The sequence below is a fragment of the Lipotes vexillifer genome, unplaced genomic scaffold (genome assembly GCF_000442215.2).
Source record: "Lipotes vexillifer unplaced genomic scaffold, Lipotes_vexillifer_v1.1 scaffold528, whole genome shotgun sequence".
NCBI lineage: Eukaryota > Metazoa > Chordata > Mammalia > Artiodactyla > Lipotidae > Lipotes > Lipotes vexillifer.
Genome location: NW_006794582.1, coordinates 2280828 through 2301512, shown reverse-complemented (window position 1 = coordinate 2301512; position 20685 = coordinate 2280828). Strand labels below are relative to the sequence as shown.

At 41.4% G+C, this 20685-nt stretch overlaps 1 protein-coding gene across 1 annotated transcript in view; it reads right to left on the bottom strand.

Annotated features, from left to right (window-relative positions):
- Nucleotides 1-17860, bottom strand: part of TBC1D22B (TBC1 domain family member 22B) — a 63222-nt gene extending 45362 nt beyond the window's left edge. The window contains exons 1-2 of the mRNA XM_007467285.1: nucleotides 17660-17860; nucleotides 4959-5015 (exon numbers count right to left, since the gene is read on the bottom strand). Coding sequence (XP_007467347.1) covers nucleotides 4959-5015; nucleotides 17660-17715 — 113 coding nt within the window. The 5' untranslated portion in view covers nucleotides 17716-17860. The remainder of the gene's footprint in view (nucleotides 1-4958; nucleotides 5016-17659) is intronic.
- Nucleotides 17861-20685: the final 2825 nt, after the last annotated feature.

Below are 20685 nucleotides of genomic sequence, written 5' to 3'. Positions count from 1 at the left end.
AAAAAAAAAAAAAAAAAAAAAAAAAAGAACAAGAGCCCAAATCAAAGAAAACAAAACTGAGGCAATGCAACGCAAAAATCTGCACGTCAAAAATCTATGAGCCAGTAAAGCAATTATACCCCAATAAAGATTTTTTTTTTTTTAAAAGCATCTGGAAATATTAAAAAAAAAAAAAAAATCCATGAGCCAGAGGCAAATTACTTCTCTGCAGACCTCTTGAGGCTGTATGTTCTCGATTCATCACTATGCTTCTCCTCTGTGAAAGGAAATCCAGGATCCACAACCTGCAGTACTTACCTCAGTGGTTCACTGTCAAGAACAAATAGGTGGATGTGTAAGAAAGATCTGCCATCAAAAGAATGCTCCATAGGAGTATGTGGCTACTGTTATTGTTTTCCTCCTTAGAGACCACGTGTACCTCAAGATTGCACAGGACGATTCCAATGGAGTGATAAAGAGTACTTTGGGGGCTTCCCTGGTGGCACAGTGGTTGAGAGTCCGCCTGCCGATGCAGGGGACACGGGTTCGTGCCCCGGTCCAGGAAGATCCCACATGCCGCAGAGCGGCTAGGCCCGTGAGCCATGGCTGCTGAGCCTGCGCGTCCGGAGCCTGTGCTCCGCAACGGGAGAGGCCACAGCAGTGAGAGGCCCGCATACTGGAAAAAAAAAAAAGAGTACTTTGGATGCCAAGGTTATTTTTTTTTCCTTGGTTGGTGTTTCTTAAATACCCTCTTGATGTCTTAAGAATTCTTTAAATAAACCATGAATCAAGAAGCTGAATTTTAACTCAGGTCAAAGAATTGACTAGATGCTATTAGTCTAACATTGGGTGAAGCATATGCACACCCTGGAGTGGATCAAAACACTGCACCAGGGACTTCCCTGGTGGCACAGTGGTTAAGGATCTGCCTGCCAGTGCAGGGGACATGGGTTCAAGCCCTGGTCCGGCAAGATCCCACATGCCGCAGAGCAACTAAGCCCGCGAGCCACAACTACTGAGCCTGCGCTCTAGAGTCCGTGCTCCACAGCAAGAGAAGCCACAGCGATAAGAAGCCTGTGCACCGCAACGAAGAGTAGCCCCCCTCGCTGCAACTGGAGAAAGTCCGCGCGCAGCAACAAAGACCCAATGCAGCTGAAAATAATAATAAATAAATTTTAAAAACAAACAAACAAACAAATACCGCACCAAGAGATGGGCCATGGTGAGTGTCAGTAAAATATTAATCCAGGTAATTCTATCTGGGGGTGCCTTTGGCTTATAGGCTGCCTAATTTTAACATGGTCCCAACTAATTTATAACTAACCTGAGGCACAATAATGCCACAGTGTGGCTTGAAGTTTAACCAAAATTACTTAAACAGAACTATATCAAAGTTATAACCAACCCGGCCTCGCATAGACACCTTCACCATACCTCCTTACATCTGTATGCCAAATTATAGTTTGTTTGTTATATGGGTTAGGAAACAAAAGATCGATCATTCTGTGATTTGATTAATACTATGTTGTTTTACTGAGACAGCTGTTCACTTGATAGAAATACAACACAAATTTATTTAGAAAAATAACGTTTGACACTGGTAAAGGGGTGTGAAGCAAGTGGGGAATTTGCTAAATCCAGTCATATCAATGACTAGTGTGGCTTCACATGAACTAGATTTATAACTCAGAACTAGGATATCAATTCAGAAAACAATAAATTTAGAAGTTTATCATACCATCAAGTGGCCAATGGGGCCGCTCTGTGGTAAGACTAGTTTTATCTGAGCTATAAAAATTATTGCAGGCAATATTATCACTAATGGCAATAATTTGGCAAATGGAAGTCAATGTACACAGACAGGTAATGACTTACTGTGCTCGTGCAGTTTAGATGATTGAAGACCCAATGTAAAGGCTTCTGCTGTAATGAGGATTAACCACACAGTAATTAATGGTAGCCTGAAGTGGAACGGTAATCAGGTAGCGGAGAAAGTAATAAAAATGTCCCAACAAAGGTACTCAAATAAGGGCAATAAACGTTTTACCGTGACAATCTGGAATTGTAAAATGGTCCAGTGCAGACCTAGATGTTGTCCCAGATTGTAGAGTGGTAATACCAAACCACCACATGCACAAAAAAGGGATGCAATTTATTCAGTGACAATTATATTCCTCCCAAATTGCAGAGCTGAATAACGATTCTACTGAAAGTATGAATGCAACTCCGCTGAATGACCAGTGGAAACATTCATAGTTTTATATCATTAATAGGTGGGAAAAAGGGACTTCCCTGGCGGTCCAGTGGTTAAGACTCCGCGCTTCCACTGCAGGGGGCGCGGGTTTGATCCCTGGTTGGGGAACTAATATCCCGCATGCTGCGGTGCAGCCAAAAAATTAACATAAAAATAAATTTAAAATAGGTGGGAAAAACAAGAGTATATAAAGTTTGCCTTGGCAGTCTGGGATATGGTGATATTCCTCAAGACCTGCCCTAAATACAGAATCACGGAAAACTCAGTTGATGACAGATGCAGAGAAGGTATGGTGACTCTGACCCAAACATAAAATAGGATAGTACATCCCACTGCCTTATATACAGGTGGATGGCAGATTTTACGTTAGCCATGTGTTTATCAAAGGCCATTATAAATTATGCTGTAATGGATCTATTACCAATCAACAAATCCTGGCTGCGAACAGAACTGGCTACAAGGAACAGAATACTCAACTATGACGCTTAAGTTGTAAAGACCATGATGCCAGGGCACTGAGCTGGTGTCTCTGCAATTCTCTTGCCTTTCCCTCAGGGTACAAGTTAACTGTTACAGTTCTTCGCATCTCATTTTCTTTTTTTTTTTAATTTTATTTATTTATTTATTTATTTTTGGCTGCGTTTGGTTTTCGTTGCTGTGCGTGGGCTTTCTCTAGTTATGGCAAGCAGGGGCTACTCTTCGCTGCAGCGTGTGGGGTTCTCATTGTGGTGGCTTCTCTTGTTGAGGAGCATGGGCTTTAGGCGCACGGGCTTCAGTAGTTGTGGCATGCAGGCTCAGCAGTGTGGCTCATGGGCTCTAGAGCGCAGGCTCAGTAGTTGTGGTGCACGGGCTTAGTTGCTCCGCGGCATGTGGGATCTTTCCAGACCAGGGCTCAAACCTGTGTCCCCTGCATTGGCAGGCGGATTCTTAATCACTGCACCACCAGGGAAGTCCCTCGCATCTCATTTTCACACTAACGCATTGAAAAGCAGGAAATGTGAGTGGAGGCAAAATGCAGCTTTCTTCACAAAATGTTCTCTCTCTGGTCAAAAAAAGAAAATCCTTCCAAGAACCTTCCTTCAGGAGACTTTCTTTTACATCTCATTGGCCAGAACCAATGAGATGAGCCCATCATAGACCAGTCACTGGTATTACCAAGGAATTATTATAAAAGGCTTAAACTAACCCAGACACCTAAGTACACTTTGTGCACCTGCTCAAGAACTGAATAGAACTGTGGTTCCTGAGCAAGGAAGAAGCAGATGCAGGGAAGACTGTTGGGAAGGTAATTAACAGTGCCTGTTACACTGGCCAACAGACCAGAGAGTCCACGGATGGTAAAACGAGGAAATAAAATTCATTATACTTAATGAAAATATCACAAAAGTACCACAGAAAACATGTTTCCCCTTAAGAAGATCTAATACAAGGTACATACTAAGAAACGTGAAAGAAAAACCCATTGTCGAAGTAAATGCAGGGACTTCATTCCATAAATATTTACTAAGTGCCTACTATGTGCAACCTGCTGGTCTAGGTGCTAAGGGTACAGTGGTGAACAGAGAGCTTACACTCTAGTGGTTCCTGATATAAAAATTGTGCATTTTACAGAAATGAACAGCAGTCATGCCTCTGTAGTAATTCAGAGACTGTACCTTCTACACATTGGCCAAATTGCAAAAAGAATGAGCTGGTAGAATTATAGAAAGTTCACCACACATTAAGTTATTAAAAGAATATTAAAATATTGATGATGCATATTTGATAAGGTATTTTTCTAGGTATTCAAAATATTTTAATGTACATTATCTTTACTTCCCCATTGACTATGAAGAAAGAAAGGGTAGATATTATCACACAGGCCCCTGAAGGATGAGAACCTAGGTCTCCTGTACCGCTCAAATCATTCAGCTTTCACTACAAACAACAACTTTCCTAGAAATAAGTCTCTAAGATTAAGCCTGCTCAAAGATAGAGGCAAAAGTTCTTAGAACATGCGAGAAGACGACCCATCTCCTCATTTAAATTTATTGTGGCTGAATGATGGCCTATGAGAGAAAGATGTGATAAAGCGATAATTGGGGGTACAAATACACACCCACACATCTTGGATTTAACTAGGGTCTCTGCTGTGTTAGAAAATAATTTACTGGAATTTTACTAGAAGAAATAGCCTTCAGGACAGGGGGTGGGGTGGGATTAAAAAAAAAAAAAAAGAAAGAAAAAAAAAGAAATAGTCTCCAGGGAGCTTTGAACTCCATTGTCTGGCTGGGTTTCCTTGAGTGTGTCAAAGAGAAAGGGGACCTGAAAACTGCCAGTCCCACAGTTATGTTCTATTTGCCTCAATTCTCAGAGAATAAGGAAGAGGGCAGACCCATATATATACTCAGAAGCAATGGGCCCCAGAAACCAGAAGAAGGTCATCAATCATTCAATTTCAGGACAATATTTAATCAATAAAGACCTTCTCACAGAACAGAGAATCCAACACCAAACCCCTACATATACCAGCTTCCAATATAAGAAAAAAATCTATGATGTAAGTTAATTTTCCACTTAGTAATGGACTGCTTAGAGGTAAGAAGATTGCTCATCTTCTGATCCAAAATAGAGCAGAGGAGACTCTAGAAAAGGTCCAAGTGGAAACTGTCATTTCAACAAAGTAGGGGGGGTTTCGGGGTTTTAGGAGAAGTACATGCATGAAAGGAAAAATATCTTGACTTACTTTTTGGTGAGCCGAGGGTCCAAAGGAGGGTGCTGTGCTCCATACACGGGCTGGATGCTAAAAGCAAGGAAAAAAGGAAGAAGCAAGTTGTCAGGAAAGTAAATATGTTGGGTGAGTACCACCTGAATCACAACACTGGAAGGGACTTTGAGAAGCAGGCTGTCTCCAAGAACAACTATACCCAAGCCAAAGGATAGCACCCTACTCTTTAAAAAAAAAAAATGTTCATCTTCCCTGGTGAGGTTTCAGTGCCCTACGTAACTGACTGTCAGGAAGTTCCATCTGTAATGAAGGCAGCATGGAAAGGCTTTAGAGTTGGAGAGAACAGTTCAAATGCCAGTTGTGGCATCTATTACCTCTATAAACTTGCATTAAACTACCTGAATATGCTTTCTCATCTATAAAAATGGAATATCACCTACCCCAAAGGACCACTTGGACTACAAGACAGTGAAGCAACACCACAAATCAAGAGTAGAGTGACCCACGGGACTCTCACACACTGCTGGTAGGGGTATAAAGAGATACGACCACTTCAAAAAAGTTTGGCTGTATCTAGGAAGAACAAAATATGCATACCCTAAGACCCAGTATTTTCACTCCCAAATATATATCTTTAGAGAAATATATAGATATGTGTATCAAGAGATACATATAAAAGTGTCCATAGCATTATGGATCCTTTTAGCCCCAAACTAGGAACAACCCAAGTGTCTATCAACAGAGAAATAAACTGTCATGTGTTCACATAATACTTTACGGCAACGTAAATAAATGGAGTAAGGCTGAAAGTAATGTGAATAGATCTTACAAATGTCATGTTGAGCAAAAAAGCAAAGAATAAAAGAGTAGATACTGTATAATTCTCTATATATACACTTCAGAAACTGACAAAAACGATTTCTATTATCTAGGGATGCATCCATAGTAGTAACACTATAAAGAAAGCAAGGAGTGATTAACATAAAAGGACGTGGTTATCACTGAGGGGAAGGAAGGAGGTGTGAGGGAGAACAGACATAGGGGGATTCTGGGGTATTCACTTTGACATTATTTATCGAGTATTATACCAAACAATTGTTTCATGTACTTTTCTGTAGTAGTTCACAGTTTAAAAAAAAAAAAGAAAAAAAGAGTGACCTGAAAATAATTGTTTATCAAGCCAAACTGTTAAGTACAAAGGTGACAGAAAAACATGTTTCAATATGTAAGAACTCAGGGAATATGGTCTCCCTGACTCCTTCCTGAAGAAACTACTAGAGGAAAAACTTCTATTAATAATGAAATAAATGGAGAAACTATGGCAAAAGGACTGATGGAGAGCCATTTAATTGATTTTACCTTAAGCCTGAGTCTTAAATTTGAGGCTTTATGGTTACGGAAGAGAATGTAAAAATAATGTAATTGGCAAATGTTAAAGTGGGATGGAGGAAAAAGTATATTGAAACAAGTAGACTGATTTCCTCATCTTTTGCTGACAAGGCTCAAAAGACATTTAAAGCTGATAGCTCAAGTAATATAGGTAATAAGTATGTTTCAAGATATAAAATAAAATAAAAATAATATAATCAACTAAAAGCAAGTGAGGAGGAGGCAGGAAATATAACTACTAATTTCATCATTACTCATGGCAGAGAGTCAATAGATACTGTCTGAAGAAATATGGTAAAAAGTTATAAGCAATCACTAGAATAAAAAGATAAACCTTTCAAATCATCAGAATACACACACACACACACACACACACACACACACCTCCCAAAGCAAGTACTGTCCTGATAGTGAAAGATTTTTTTAAAATAAAATATTAAAATAAAATATTAAAAACAGAACTAAAACCAAATATATCAGTCTTTCCAATAAATATAAATGGGCTGAACTTTCCTATTAAAAGAAAAAGGATTATTATCAATGTAATGTATAAATTACAGTACATCTGTTAAAAAGAATTAGGCAGTTCTACATCCACTGACATGAAACATTCATTGAAAAAAGATGCAGAGGGCTCTTCCCTGGTGGTGCAGTGGTTGAGAATCTGCCTGCCTATGCAGGGCATATGGGCCGGAACCCTGGTCCGGGAAGATCCCACGTGCCACGGAGCAACTAAGCCCATGCGCCACAACTACTGAGCCTGTGCTCTAGAGCCTGTAAGCCACAACTACTGAGCCCATGAGCCACAACTACTGAGCCCATGTGCTACAACTACTGAAGCCTGCGCACCCTAGAGCCTGTGCTCCACAACAAGAGAAGCCACTGCAATGAGAAGCCCGCAAACCACAATGAATAGTAGCCCTCGCTCTCCGCAGCTAGAGAAAGCCCACGTGCAGCAACGAAGACTCAATACAGCCAAAAATAAATATATAAATAAATTTATTTTAAAGAAAAAAGATGCAGAATTATATGCTAATAATACCTCCATTTTGTAAAAATCTTTAAAATAAAATATATCCACATAATTATATATGATCATGTCTATGTATTTATAATGTATCTCTGAAAGAACACGTAAGACACCAGTAGCAGTGGTACGGAAGTGGAACTGATGACTGGAGGGCCCTGTGACAGAGACTTAGTTTTCAGTGCAAACCTTTTTGTACCTTTCTGATTTAGTATTGTGTACATTATCGCCTTTTTAAGAAATAAATTAAGCAATCTTAAGAGGGTTGGGAGGTTTAAACGGGATAATGTGTAAAAAGCCCTTCAGCACAATTTCTGCAGGTAGTAACACTAGCAAGTAGTGAGGTGAACGCTGCCTGGCACACACTCAGTGCTTAAGAAAGGTTGGTTTTCTTCCTCCTTCCAATTTTTGTAATTTATTCCTTACTTAACATTTAGAAAATAGAACAAGTTTACCAAGTACCTACTTTGACATAACAGATGTGATCCTAAAGTTGCTTTTAAATAAAAATGTAGCCAATTCACATTGATTTCTACTAAGATTCCAAAGGGAATATTCTCTTTTTTTTTAAACATCTTCATTGGAGTATAACTGCTTTACAATGGTGTGTTAGTTTCTGCTGTATAACAAAGTGAATCAGCTATACATATACATATAACCCCATATCTCCTCCCTCTTGCGTCTCCCTCCCACCCTCCCTGTCCCACCCCTCTAGGTGGTCACACAGCATGGAGCTGATCTCCCTGTGCTATGTGGCTGCTTCCCACTAGCTATCTATTTTACATTTGGTAGTATATATAAATCCATGCCACTCTCTCACTTCCTCCCAGCTTACCCTTCCCCCTCCCCTTGTCCTCAAGTCCATTCCCTATGTCTCTGTCTTTATTGTGTTAGCATGTGGTATTTGTTTTTCTCTTTCTGACTAACTTCACTCTGTATGACAGACTCTAGGTCCATCCACCTCAGTACAAATAACTCAATTTCGTTTCCTTTTATGGCTTAGTAATATTCCATTGTATATATGTGCAACATCTTTTTTAACCATTCATCTGTCGATGGACACTTTGGTTGCTTCCATGTCCTGGCTATTGTAAATAGAGCTGCAATGAACATTGTGGTACACAACTCTTTTTGAATTATGGTTTTCTCAGGGTATATGCCCAGTAGTGGGATTGCTGGGTTGTATGGTAGTTCTGTTTTTAGTTTTTTAAGGAACCTCCATACTGTTATCCACAGTGGCTGTATCAATTTACATTCCCACCAACAGTGCAAGAGGTTCCCCAAAGGGAATATTCTTGTGTACAATCTTTAGTTATGACTATGTCCCTGACCTTTTTAGTTGTAAGAATCCCTACTCCTTAAACTTCTCTGGAAGGTTAAGTAATTTGTAAATTAACCATCACATGTAGGACCACAGAAATACAAACAGTACTACTTGAATGTATTTATAGAGTTTCCTAGGCAGAGGAAAAGAAGAGAGAAAATACGAGGGATTAAAGAATACAGCAAAGTTTGGCTTAGAGAGAGAAAGCTTAGACAAAACAAAAAGCACAAACAAACTAGAAAACCCAGAGGGCCACTGATTTCTACTTTAATGTTTGCAAATACTCTGAGTACACCTGAACTCTCCAAGTCCATAAGCTTCTATGTTAGTAAAATATAAAGATCAGAGAATAAACTTTGCAGGATGATTTCAATGGGTAAATTGGGTTGGGTGACTGAGTAGAAAAATATGAGAGAATCCTTAGGTTCTCTCCATAAATGAGTATTACCACCTGCCAGTAATCCATGCAGAAAAAAAACAATCCTAATTGTGCAGGTTTAAAGGCCAAAGGCGTCAATTACCATCCAGGAACGGGATCTTAAAATCATGGTAGGCTATTTTTTAAAGATGTCAGCTGGCACAGCCAGAAAGGCCAAGATAAATGATGCACTTCATCAGCCAAGGTATCAGAGCATAAATTGAACTTGTTAACATATTCTTGAACTAAACCATGATGTATCTGTACCAGGAACACTTTGTATAATTTATCAGTTTACTGAATCTCAAAAATGAGAAGCAAGAAGTTAGAAAAGGAAGAGAAGCCCAGATGATCACAGAGACTAAATGAAGACAGATGGCAAGAGCCTGGTGATTAAGGTGCTCAATTTCCTGGCATGTATAATTCACCTATCAAACTGTACCATCCACTCCTCCCAAACTCAAACTCAACTCTAGAGCAGGCTGGTCTCCACTCCACCTTCCAAAATCACCTTAAATACTAAACTGGGCTCTTTTGCCTACTCCATTTTCAAAATCTTATCCATCCTAAAAAATTCCTTCAAATTCTACACCCACTGCCGCATACGACCTTCTCTGAGCATCCACTAACCCATTCCTTCTCTGATTCCCTAAAATGCAGACATCAGGGCTTATATTGCTTTAAAAAAAATAAGTAATTTTTTAAAATAAACTAGATTTAGACCATAATATAGGGTACACCCAGGTAGGTGCTTAATACCTACATAAGAAATAAGACATTATTGGACTTCCCTGGCGGTTCAGTGGTTAAGACTCTGCGCTTCCAGTGCAGGGGACGTGGGTTTGATCCCTGGTCAGGGAACTAAGGTCCCACATGCTGCGTGGCACAGCCAAAAGAAAGAAAAGAAATAAGACATCACGGAGTTGAAACTCCAGCACAACCCTTCCTCCCTTCCTAGGAAACCATTTTATTGAATCTGGCATTTTTCACCCTCATTTTTGTTTTTACATTTTCTATGTATGTATCCCTAAACAATATATAGTGTTGCTTTGCATGTTTTAAAGACTTTATATAAATGACACCATACTGTATTTATGACTTACTTTGACGCTAAATCATAAATGCTACTTTAAATACTACTTAATTTCATGGCTGGCTGGCTGATTTCTCCAACACAAATTTAAGAAACATTTGCTCTACCACAAATGTAAAAGGCATTTAATTCACATTTTCAAACACAAAGAAAAGTACAGAGAAAGATATAACATCCATGAACCCATCACTCTGACTTAACAAATCTTAACACTTGTCACATTTCTGTTTTTAAGAAAATTAAGCGTTAGAGAGACTTCTGAAGTCCCAGTTGCAGTCCCCAGCCCCATTCCCCTGCCTCCCCAAGAGATAACCACTATCCTGAAGTGGGTGCAAAATCCTTCCCATCTGCTTTTATACTTTTACATATATTCATGTATCCATAAACAACATATAATATCTTTTTTATGTTTTAAAACTTTACATAAAAGATTGCATGTACATATCGGTCTACATCTTGCTTTTCTCACTCAACAATGTGTTTTTACCCAGCTCTGCTTTTAAGTTTTTCTGATTACAGAAGTAACATATGTTAAGTGGAAAAACTGGAAAGGCAGTAATATGCAGCATCCTCACCAGGGGAAGCTGTGCTGCCAAGGAGTTTTTCAGCTTCTACTGAGCAGTGGTGGCACCATGTCTTTTTCTGTAGTCCCCCCACCACCTGGCAGAGCATGACACACACCAGCAGGCACTTAACAATCCTTAGTGAGTCAAGGCTGGAACTATACAAGACCTCTGTTTAAGCTGACTCCTGTCTAGCTAGACCTAAAAACAAGAGGCAATCACACTGCCTCTCAGAGAAATCACACTGCACACACAGAGAAAAGAATGCCACGGGCTGTGCTACAACAAAGACAAAATGAAGCAAAAATCTCGGTCAACCTCCGTTGTTCTCTTCAATAAACCAACTCCAAAGGATGTACTGGAATAGCTGGTTCACGTAGTCGGAACGGTGCAAAAAACTTGACAGGAAAAAATCAACAGGTGTTTGTTCAGCACTGACAGAGGAGCTAAAGCAAACATGGGAACAGAGCTATCCAATTTAAAGCCAAACATGCTGGCAATCAATGCAGGGTCACACACTCACTTGATGAAAGTCTTCCAGAACTGGCTGTTTCAGGGATAATTCACTATCTCCTAGTCACTGACTTTATCAATAAAGCATTTCCAAGCTAAGAATATGTGGTAATGTGCCTGCCCAGATAGGCTGGGATCATTACGCCAAGTCTACTATCAGACTCGTTAGTGTTATGAAAAATGACCAAATGACAGACGGTTTCAGTTAAAAATCCATGGGCTCCTAAGTAATTCAAGTGATCAGACACTTTTCTCAACTTCACTGAATGTTAAAAGAGCTCCTTGACTTTCACAATAAACACTTTTGCTTAAAAAGAGGGAGAAGCCCTCCCCAGAAGGATTGGAAATAAGAATGTGGGAAATGAGCCAGGCTTTGGCTCACATTTGTCTCTCCTACTCCAAGTCTCATCCGCATCTTTTCAATGGCAGCGTCCACACCCTTGGACTGGATGAGGTGCTTGGACAGACGGTGTCTAAATCTTCGCAGAGACTGAGGGAAGGGGGGAGCAGTAGCAGAGTGTGGACTAGAAGTCAAGAAATTTACAGTGTCCTTTGGGGCAAGTCGCTTTCCCCCTCTGGCCTCAGTTTCCTCACTGGCAGTGCTCTTAGGGTGGAATTCTAACGTTCTACAATTTCGTGACACTCAGATGTTCAGTGGGGCCAGTGATTCACTGCTTTCAAAAGCACAAGACAGAAAAACCCACTTTTGGCGGCCCCCCCGCCAAATCTACTCTTACCTATAAATCATGCTTTTGTGAGTGACAGAGCAAAAGAGAAATATCAAGTGACACGAGTTGGAGTTGGCAAGTTTAACATTCAACATCAGAACTGGTAAGAGCCTCAGAGCTCACTTAATCCAGACTTCTCATTTCATAGATAAGAAAACGGAGCATGGAGTAGTCAGTACGTTGTCCAAAAATGTGGCTTTTTCTGAGGATAGGACACCACAATCTTACCTGACCACCCAAGCCAGAAACCTGAAGGTGACATCTCTTTGGCACCTCCTTCTCCCTTACTCCTCAAATCCAATGATTTACCAAGTCCTGTAGATATTCCCAAACTTGTCCTTTATTGCCATTGCCCTAATCTAAGCTCTCTTAACCTCTCCCTCTACTAACTGCAGTAGCCTCCTAACTATAGCTGACTTGAACAACGGGGATTAGGGGCACCGACTCCACTCACAGCAGGGAGACCAGTTAGGAAGGTATAGCAGTGGTCCAGGTAAGAGAGGACTCAGTCTGATCCTGGTAGTAGGGGGAAAAGTGGTGAGAACAGCTCATATTCAGGATATATTGTGACAAGCCAACACAGGACTTGCTAATGAATTGGATGTGGCAGGAAGATAAAGAGAAGGATGAAAGACATTAGGATTTTTGGGCTGAGGAACTTGGTCAATGGGCCATTAAGTGAGATGGACAGAATACCTTTGCAGGAGTGGGCAGATGTGGAAATCAAGAGTTCTGCTTGGATGTGTTACGTGAGAGATACTATTAGACAGCAAAACAGAGATGCATTAATTGTTCAGTATCCAGGGACTTCCCTGGCGGTCCAGTGGTTAAGACTCCGCACTTCTACTGCAGGGGGCCACGTTCGATCCCTAGTTGGGGAACTAAGATCCCACATGCCTCGTGGTGTGGCCAAAAAAAAAAAAAAAAATTGTTCAGTATCCATACGGCAAAAGCATCCAGCACTAGGAATCAGGTTTCTTTCAATCTAATTCAGGGCTATTTTTCTCAGTGGTTCTCAAAGTGCAGCTCCCAGATTAGCAGTAGCGGTATCGTTTGGGAACTTCTTAGAAGCTCAACTTCTCAGGTTCCACCTCAGATCTACTGAATTAGAAACTCTGGAAGTGGGCTTCCCTGGTGGCGCAGTGGTTAAGAATCTGTCTGCCAATGCAGGAGACATGGGTTCGAGGACTGGTCTGGGAAGATCCCACATGCTGCGGAGCAACTAGAGCCACAGCTACTGAGCCTGTGCTCTAGAGCCTTTGAGCCACAGCTACTGAAGCCTGCGTCCCTAGAGCCTGTGCTCCGCAACAAGAGAAGCCACTGCAATGAGAAGCCCGTGCACCACAATGAACAAACACGCAATGCAGCCAAAAATTAATTAATTAAAAAAAAAAAGAAACTCTGGAAGTGGGGCCTGGCAATCTGTGTTTTAACGAGCCTTCCAGGTGACTCATTAAAGTTTGAGAACCACTGCTCAAAATCATACTCTTCATCGGTAACGAACACCTGACAGCCACGGAGACCCTGCATTAGGCTTCTTTGTGCCTCCGTAAACCCTCTGCCTAATTAACAATAGGTGGTATTTTTTTTCCACCCAGGGCTCACTGGGGGCTCCAGACACACCACTGATCAAAGTTTTTCAATTCCAGTTTCAGAAACTAGAGCAACTAGGAGAAACAAATAAAAATAGGAGCTACTGTAATCACAACCATCATTTTCATAATGGCTAATATTAGTGAGTACCTTCTATGTACTTTCTATGCGTTATCTCATTTAATCCCCATAACAGCCTTATAAGGTAGACAGTCTGTCCCCATTTTATAGATGAGGAAACTAAGGCACAAAGAGGTTAAGTAACTGCCCAAGGTCACACAGTTAGAAAGTGGCAGAGCTGGGATTTGAAACCAGGCAGTCAGGTTCCAGAGCTTGCATTCTGTTTTGTTTTTTCTCCTTTTTTGGAGATATAATTGACATATAACATTGTGTAAGTTTAAGATGTACATTCTGTTGGTTCAGTACACTTACAGTCGCCCTCCGAAGTTTGATCCACGGTTGGCTGAATCTGCGGATGGATATGGAACCCACGGATATTGAGGGCCAACCATACTGCCATTTCATATAAAGGACTTGAGCATCTGCAGATTTTGGTATCTGAGAGGGTCCTGGAACCAATCCCCCCCAGACACTGAGGGCTGACTGTACTGCAATATGATTACCACTGTCACATTGGCTAACACGTCTATCATGTCACATAATTATCATTTCTTCTTTGTGGTTAGAACAATTAAGATCTAGTCTCTTAGCTACTTTGAAGTTTATAATACAGTGTTGTTGACTATAATCACTATGCTGTCCATTAACTCTCCAGAACTTATTTATCTACTAGTTTCAAGTTTCCAGAGTCTGTATTCTTAACCACATGGTACATACTATGTCCTGTCTTCCCAGGCATCCACACAAGGACCATTTGATGTATTAAGTACATGGGGCTCTTATGAATAACTGAAAGAACTTAAAAAAGATGTTTAATTCCATCAAATTACCATATGACCCAGCAATTCCACTCCTACATATACTCAAAAGAATAGAAAACATACTTTCACACAAAAACCTGCACGTGAATTTCATAGCATTATTCATAATAGCCAAAAAGTAGAAACAACCCTAATGTCCATCAACTAATGAATGGATAAACAAAATGAGGTACTTCCATACAAGGAATATTATTTAGCCATTAAAGGAATGAAATACTGATACATGCCACAACATGAATGAGCCCTGAAAACATTACACTTAATAAAAGAAACCAGGCACAAAAGGCCTCATATCACATTATTCCATTTATATGAAATGTTCAGAATAGGTAAATCCATAGAAACAGAAAGATTAGTGGTTGCCAGGGGCCAGAGAGAGGAAGGGATGGGGAATGACTACTAATGGCTATGAGGTTTCTTCTCGGGGTGATGAAAATGTTCTGAAATTAGTGGTTATGGTTGCACAAAACCATTTATACTCTAGATGAATATACTGAATACCACTGAATTATACACTTGAAAAGGGTGAACTTTTATGATATGTGAATTATCTCAATAAAGCTATTATTTTACAAAAGGATGTTGTTTGTTGTTGTTGTTGTTGTTGTGGTACGCGGGCCTCTCACTGCTGTGGCCTCTCCCATTGCGGAGCACAGGCTCCGGACGCGCAGGCTCAGCGGCCATGGTTCACGGGCCCAGCCGCTCTGCAGCATGTGGGATCTTCCCGGACCGGGGCACGAACCCGTGTCCCCTGCATCGGCAGGCGGACTCTCAACCACTGCGCCACCAGGGAAGCCCCAAAAGGATGTTTAATTCATTTTGAACTTGAGGCTATTTTACTACATAAAATTCCTATTTGTTGTAATTAAGGTTGCTGGATCATGATCAAAGAAACTGAAAGGAATCTGCCATCTCTTTGAATTTTTACCTTTCAATTTGCAAAGAGTAAACTAGTTTCACTTCTAGGTTGCCATGGACCTAGACACAGTTATCTGTGTCATTTCCCCAACCAGAGAAAGTTTTTCTTCAGTATGACTGAAAGAGTACAAATGCAAAAGTTCTGTTCTTGAGAAAATGTCCTAATATTTTCCTTAAATCAAAGCACGTTCTATCTAAAAGAACTTTAGTTTTCTCCCATAACCAGGAGCTCCTGGGGCTTCCCTGCTAAAAGCACACAGCTGAACAATGTTTCTCTTCAACAAGCAAGGTACTATTATGAATTTTGGCAACACTTTAATGCCTTAAGATAAACAATGAAAATAAATACCTAGCACTGGAGTAACGATCAGAGAAACATTCTTTTAAATGTTTACTTTCTCTAATAATAACAGTAATACTAATAACTACTATTTATCAAGCAACTATAATGCGCTAAATAAACACTGTCCTAGGTTCTTTACAAATACGGTGTTTAATTCAGTCCTCACAGGAACCTTTAAGAAAGTATTTTTATCCTCATTTCACAGATAAGGAAACTGAGGCCTAAAGAGATTAAGTAAATCATTTGCCCTTGATCACACAGATAACAGTCCCAAAATAATCCAAGTCTTTCAGAACTCAAATGTTCTCTCTTCTATTCCTGTATATTCCTCTTCAAAATGAAAAAGCCAGAAACTTGAAGACACTGAAAAGACTGCTCTTCCTATCTCACAGAAGTAGTGCTTTGCAAAAAAGATGACTGTTTCTACAATCCCAAAGAGGAAATATGAAAACAAAAATTGTTAATAACGACCAGCAGTCAGTAGGCACAAAATACTTTGCCATGTCCCACATCTCAAACACCACTTCCTGATTTAACAGTTTTCCCATAGGTTTTGATTATAACCTTCAGATGTCAAAATTTAATGATCTCACCATGGAAATCCCCAGAGAACAGCAGTTAGCGAGACTGGAGAGCTCCCTAGACCAGGAAGGAAAAAGAATCAGTTGGCAGGAAGTGGTGCCTATCTAAAAACATAGAAGTCTTTAGCATTAGTATTAACACTGGGATTCCACAGCACTTTAACCTGAAGTTATTTGTGCATTACCTTGTATTACTTAAAGCTGATCCCCAGATGTCTAACAGGATCCTAAATAAAATAAGAGTGCTGTATAGCAACCACTGACCCTCATTTCTCTCTTGCTATTTAAAAAAAAAAAAAAAAAACAAACCCACAGGTTTAAAGGATTATCCCTGAATCAATCAATAAGGAAGGGTAGCACGTGGGGCACAACCAAACATGAATTTCATTATCAAGTAGACTGTGGCTCTCAGAAATCTTAAATTTAAGACTGTAATAAACACTCCTTTTACTCCTTAGGACTACCCCCAAACAGATTTAAACTATAAACCAACAGTAGACTGACGAATGTACAGTTGCTAAGAGACTCAACATACACCAAAAAGGGGGTGATCGTGGGAGTGGAGAGTAACTTAGAAAGTCTGTTCTCCTACTAAACAATTTAATGCAAGAAGTACATTACCAGGCAGAGGGGAAGAGGTCACTCGGGGTTGAACAAATCCTTAGAAAACGCTAAAGAAATATTCTCAATTCTAGGTCACCCTGTAATAATTCCTAACGGGAAAGGGCCAACTCAAGATAAAGTAAGGTCGAGCTTAAGAATTTTCCTCACTTTTCTTGTACCCCCGCAGACGCTCCCACCAGAACTTTTTTGGGAGTCCAGGAGAAAAATTCGTACGTGCAGAGCTGGGGGAGCGACGGAAGGGGCCACCCTCGTGCAAACAACTACCTGTGCGCGGTGGAGACCCCCTCCCCCCACGAAGGAGTTCTGTTTAAAGTGAAAAGCAGCTCTGGGGATGGCCTTCCAAGTCCAGGACCGACACTGATTATTCACCCAATTCCACTGTCCCCTATGCCCGAACTCCGGCCACCTCCCGGCCGAGGGCAGCCCCTCCAGAGCCCTACGCCCCCAGTCCCGGCTCTGCTCCCACACCCAGCCACCTCCAAAGCTCGGTGCCCGCTCCTTTGCCTGACAGCTGTCCTCCCGCCACCAGGCAGCCCCAGCTCTCCCCGCCCAGGTTCCCCAAACCAGCCTTCTTGGGTCGCTGACGCCCCAGGCCCGCGGGATTTAGGGTTTAGGATCTGGAAGGGTTTGGTCCAATCCCCTCTTCTCAGCGTCCTAGGCTCACCTCCCCGGTAGCTTGGCGCTCCTCTTCCAAAACTGCTTGCTGTTCTCGGCGGCCATTGCTCCGGCCCGGGGAAGGCCTTGTAGGCTGGCCAGGGGGGTACCCAGCGAGATGCCCCCAGGACCCCGCAATCGCAGGGCCAGCCCAGGCCGCTTCCCCGCTGCCGGTCACCCTCTCCCAGCTCCCGGGGGCGCCATCTTGGATGTGGGCACCCTCCCACCCAGCGCCGCTGCCATTGGTGGGCTGCGCAGGCTGTGGTCAGACAGACCAATCGGGAGCTGGAATCCTGCAGGCCGCTGAAGCCGAACGGTAACGTCAGGGGCTGGGCACACAGGTGAACCGGGCAGGCGGAGCTTGGACGAGCCGGGAGGCGGGGCTGAAAGTTCCTTAACCCAGGCAGGAGAAGCAGGTAAAGAAAGGGACCTATGGGAAGGAGGAGAGGGTGCTGTTTTCTTTGGGGGTAATGAGGTTCCTGAGTCTATTTTTTGGAAAGATAGAGCATATATATTTATATACATAAATCTTTGACCTAAAAGTAAAGGCCCATGTGTTGGTTGCAGCCCATTTTTAACATCTCCCAACTCAACGACACTCGTTATTACCTTCTCCCCTCCCCCGTTCCGTTCGGACCCTGATATATTTTAATCTGTGGAGGAAGATCGATACTGACCCGATGGCCCAGAGTTGCTAACTGTTCAACACGTGAGTAACGGTTGGTTCACAAGAGCCTCGCTCTCCTCAGGCAATTGATCACTATTAAAGCACTTGTGCTGTAGGTGAAATTCAAATGATCAAATCTGTTTCAACCAATAACTGTCACTTTCTGACTATGAGAACCCAGATGCTGACAAACTGTTTAGGAAATATTCTTATTTTATCTATCCAGTTCAGACTACAAAGTAACATTTCTTGAGAGGACATAGCGCATCTCCAAGGCATGAATCACAAAGATTAAGGATGTACCCTCAAACATCCTTAATGTCCCTTATTAATCAATTATAAATCCTTCACACTTGAATTTATTTTCAACCTAGTTTTGACTCAGAATGAGATTTAATATTAGCATTTTGAATCCTTTTAATGTCTTGTCGGTGTTTTTTGCTTTTTGAGTTTCTGTGGTTGTATACCACAGTGACTGAGGTGGGGCCGGGTGGGGCGGGGGGTGGGGGGCGGTGGCGGTGCAGGGAGCACACCCTAGTCCAGAGTAGTTTTTGTCCCAACGAAGGACTGATGAGATAGGCTGATCGTTCTCCAACCCCACTCCTGGTTACTGCTAGCACAGTCCTTCCACATACTGGAAGGGCTTTTATATGCCCTCTGATGGCCCCTTTCTACACAGAAATACCTCCATTTTCAAGCTTCTTTTGTCCCCTGATTTTACAATCATGAGATTGTATGAAAAGGGCTATTTTAATTTTCTCTGAATTTCTCATCTTTTCATAGACTTTCATCTTATCTTGTCTCAGATGGTCACCTTTATGGGCATTTGCTCCATCAAACAAAAGCTGCTCTATCCTTTTAATCCTTTAAGCTGCCTTTCTTTGGCTCTTTTTCTTAGGATGCGGTGGCTAGCACTGCATACTGAGATCCAAAAGGGATTTCCTGAGGTTTTTGTTGAAACTGATGTTTTGTCTTTACTCTGGACCACCAGAACTTTTACTGGCATTTTGGATTTTACGAGAGCTGATGTCTTGAAGGGCTTAATCTACAGCAGCTTCTGATCCCTTTCCTCGGTGGCAGCTGGCAGTTCAGAGTTCATTATCTTAAAGATGTCACCTGAATTGTCTCCCCCTATGTGAGCTGCCTTAAACTTGTCCACCTGGCAAGTGACCTGCCACTTTCCAGCCAATTCACATAGCTTTAGAAATGTTCCAGGAGATGCCCCCTGTTGACTTGACATTTTCCTATGTGGAAAGCAGAGTATAATTTTTGTACCTAGAAATGTCTCAAAGTATTCCTTTTTCTTGATCATTTATGAAATGTTAAATAACACTGATTCCCAGGGGATGCCTTAACATTGTTCAACCCAGAGAAGCCCTTAATATTCTTACTCTTTATTTTTTACATCTAAGCCATTTTCCCATCCAAGATAAAAAAAAAGTTTACTCTACTTGTCTAGCGATAACTTTAAAAATACTCTTTGTTAGGGAAGTTGAGATTGTTGGGCCTTTTTTCACCACCACCATGACCACCCAAATCGAAACCACCCACAACTTTACAGCAGCCTGCTATTAGGCCTCTTGCTTCCACTCTTGCCCCCTTAGAGTCTGTTCCCCACACAGCACAGAGAGAGCCTTTTAGAATGTCAGATTATGTCACTCCTCTGATCAATATCTTGCAATGGCTCCATCACACTTGGCATAAAATTCAAGCTCCTAAAAGACCCTATATGATTTGGTTCCACTCTCTTCCTTGCTTAATCTGCTCCAACCACACTTATTGCCTTTTTGCTATTCCTTGCACACTCCAAGCATGTTCCTACCTCAAGGTCTTTGTATTAGCCATTTCCTCTGCTTGGAATTCTCTTCCCCCAAATATCTGGATGGCTTGCTCCACATTCCATATTCCCAAGTGTCTTCACCTTGGGGATACCCTCCCCTATCACCCACCTTAAATAGCAGGCTCCACCACTCTATTTTTCTTTAAAGCACTCTCCCTACCTTCCGTACTATATACCTGTTTCTTGTCCATCTCCACCCCCTAGAATGTAAATTCCACTAAGGCAAGGATTTTTGTCTGCTTTGTTCTCTGCTCTTCTCTGCTATTCTCACCTAGAATAGTGCTTGGCACACAGTAGGTGCTTAATATTTACTGAATGAGAGAATGAAGAGTATAAACTATTCTTGTCTTTTGGTTCTATGTTGTTCACACACATTTTTTATTGGAAGAGATGATAGGAACCATTTTTCTCACCCCTAGCAGGATGTGTCCACTTTACCAAAGAGTCTATAAGCTTACCTATGCTCTTGGTTGAAGAACAGTCTTCCTTTCTTGGGAAAGAGAGTCCTCTTCATAACCTTTTGCATCTT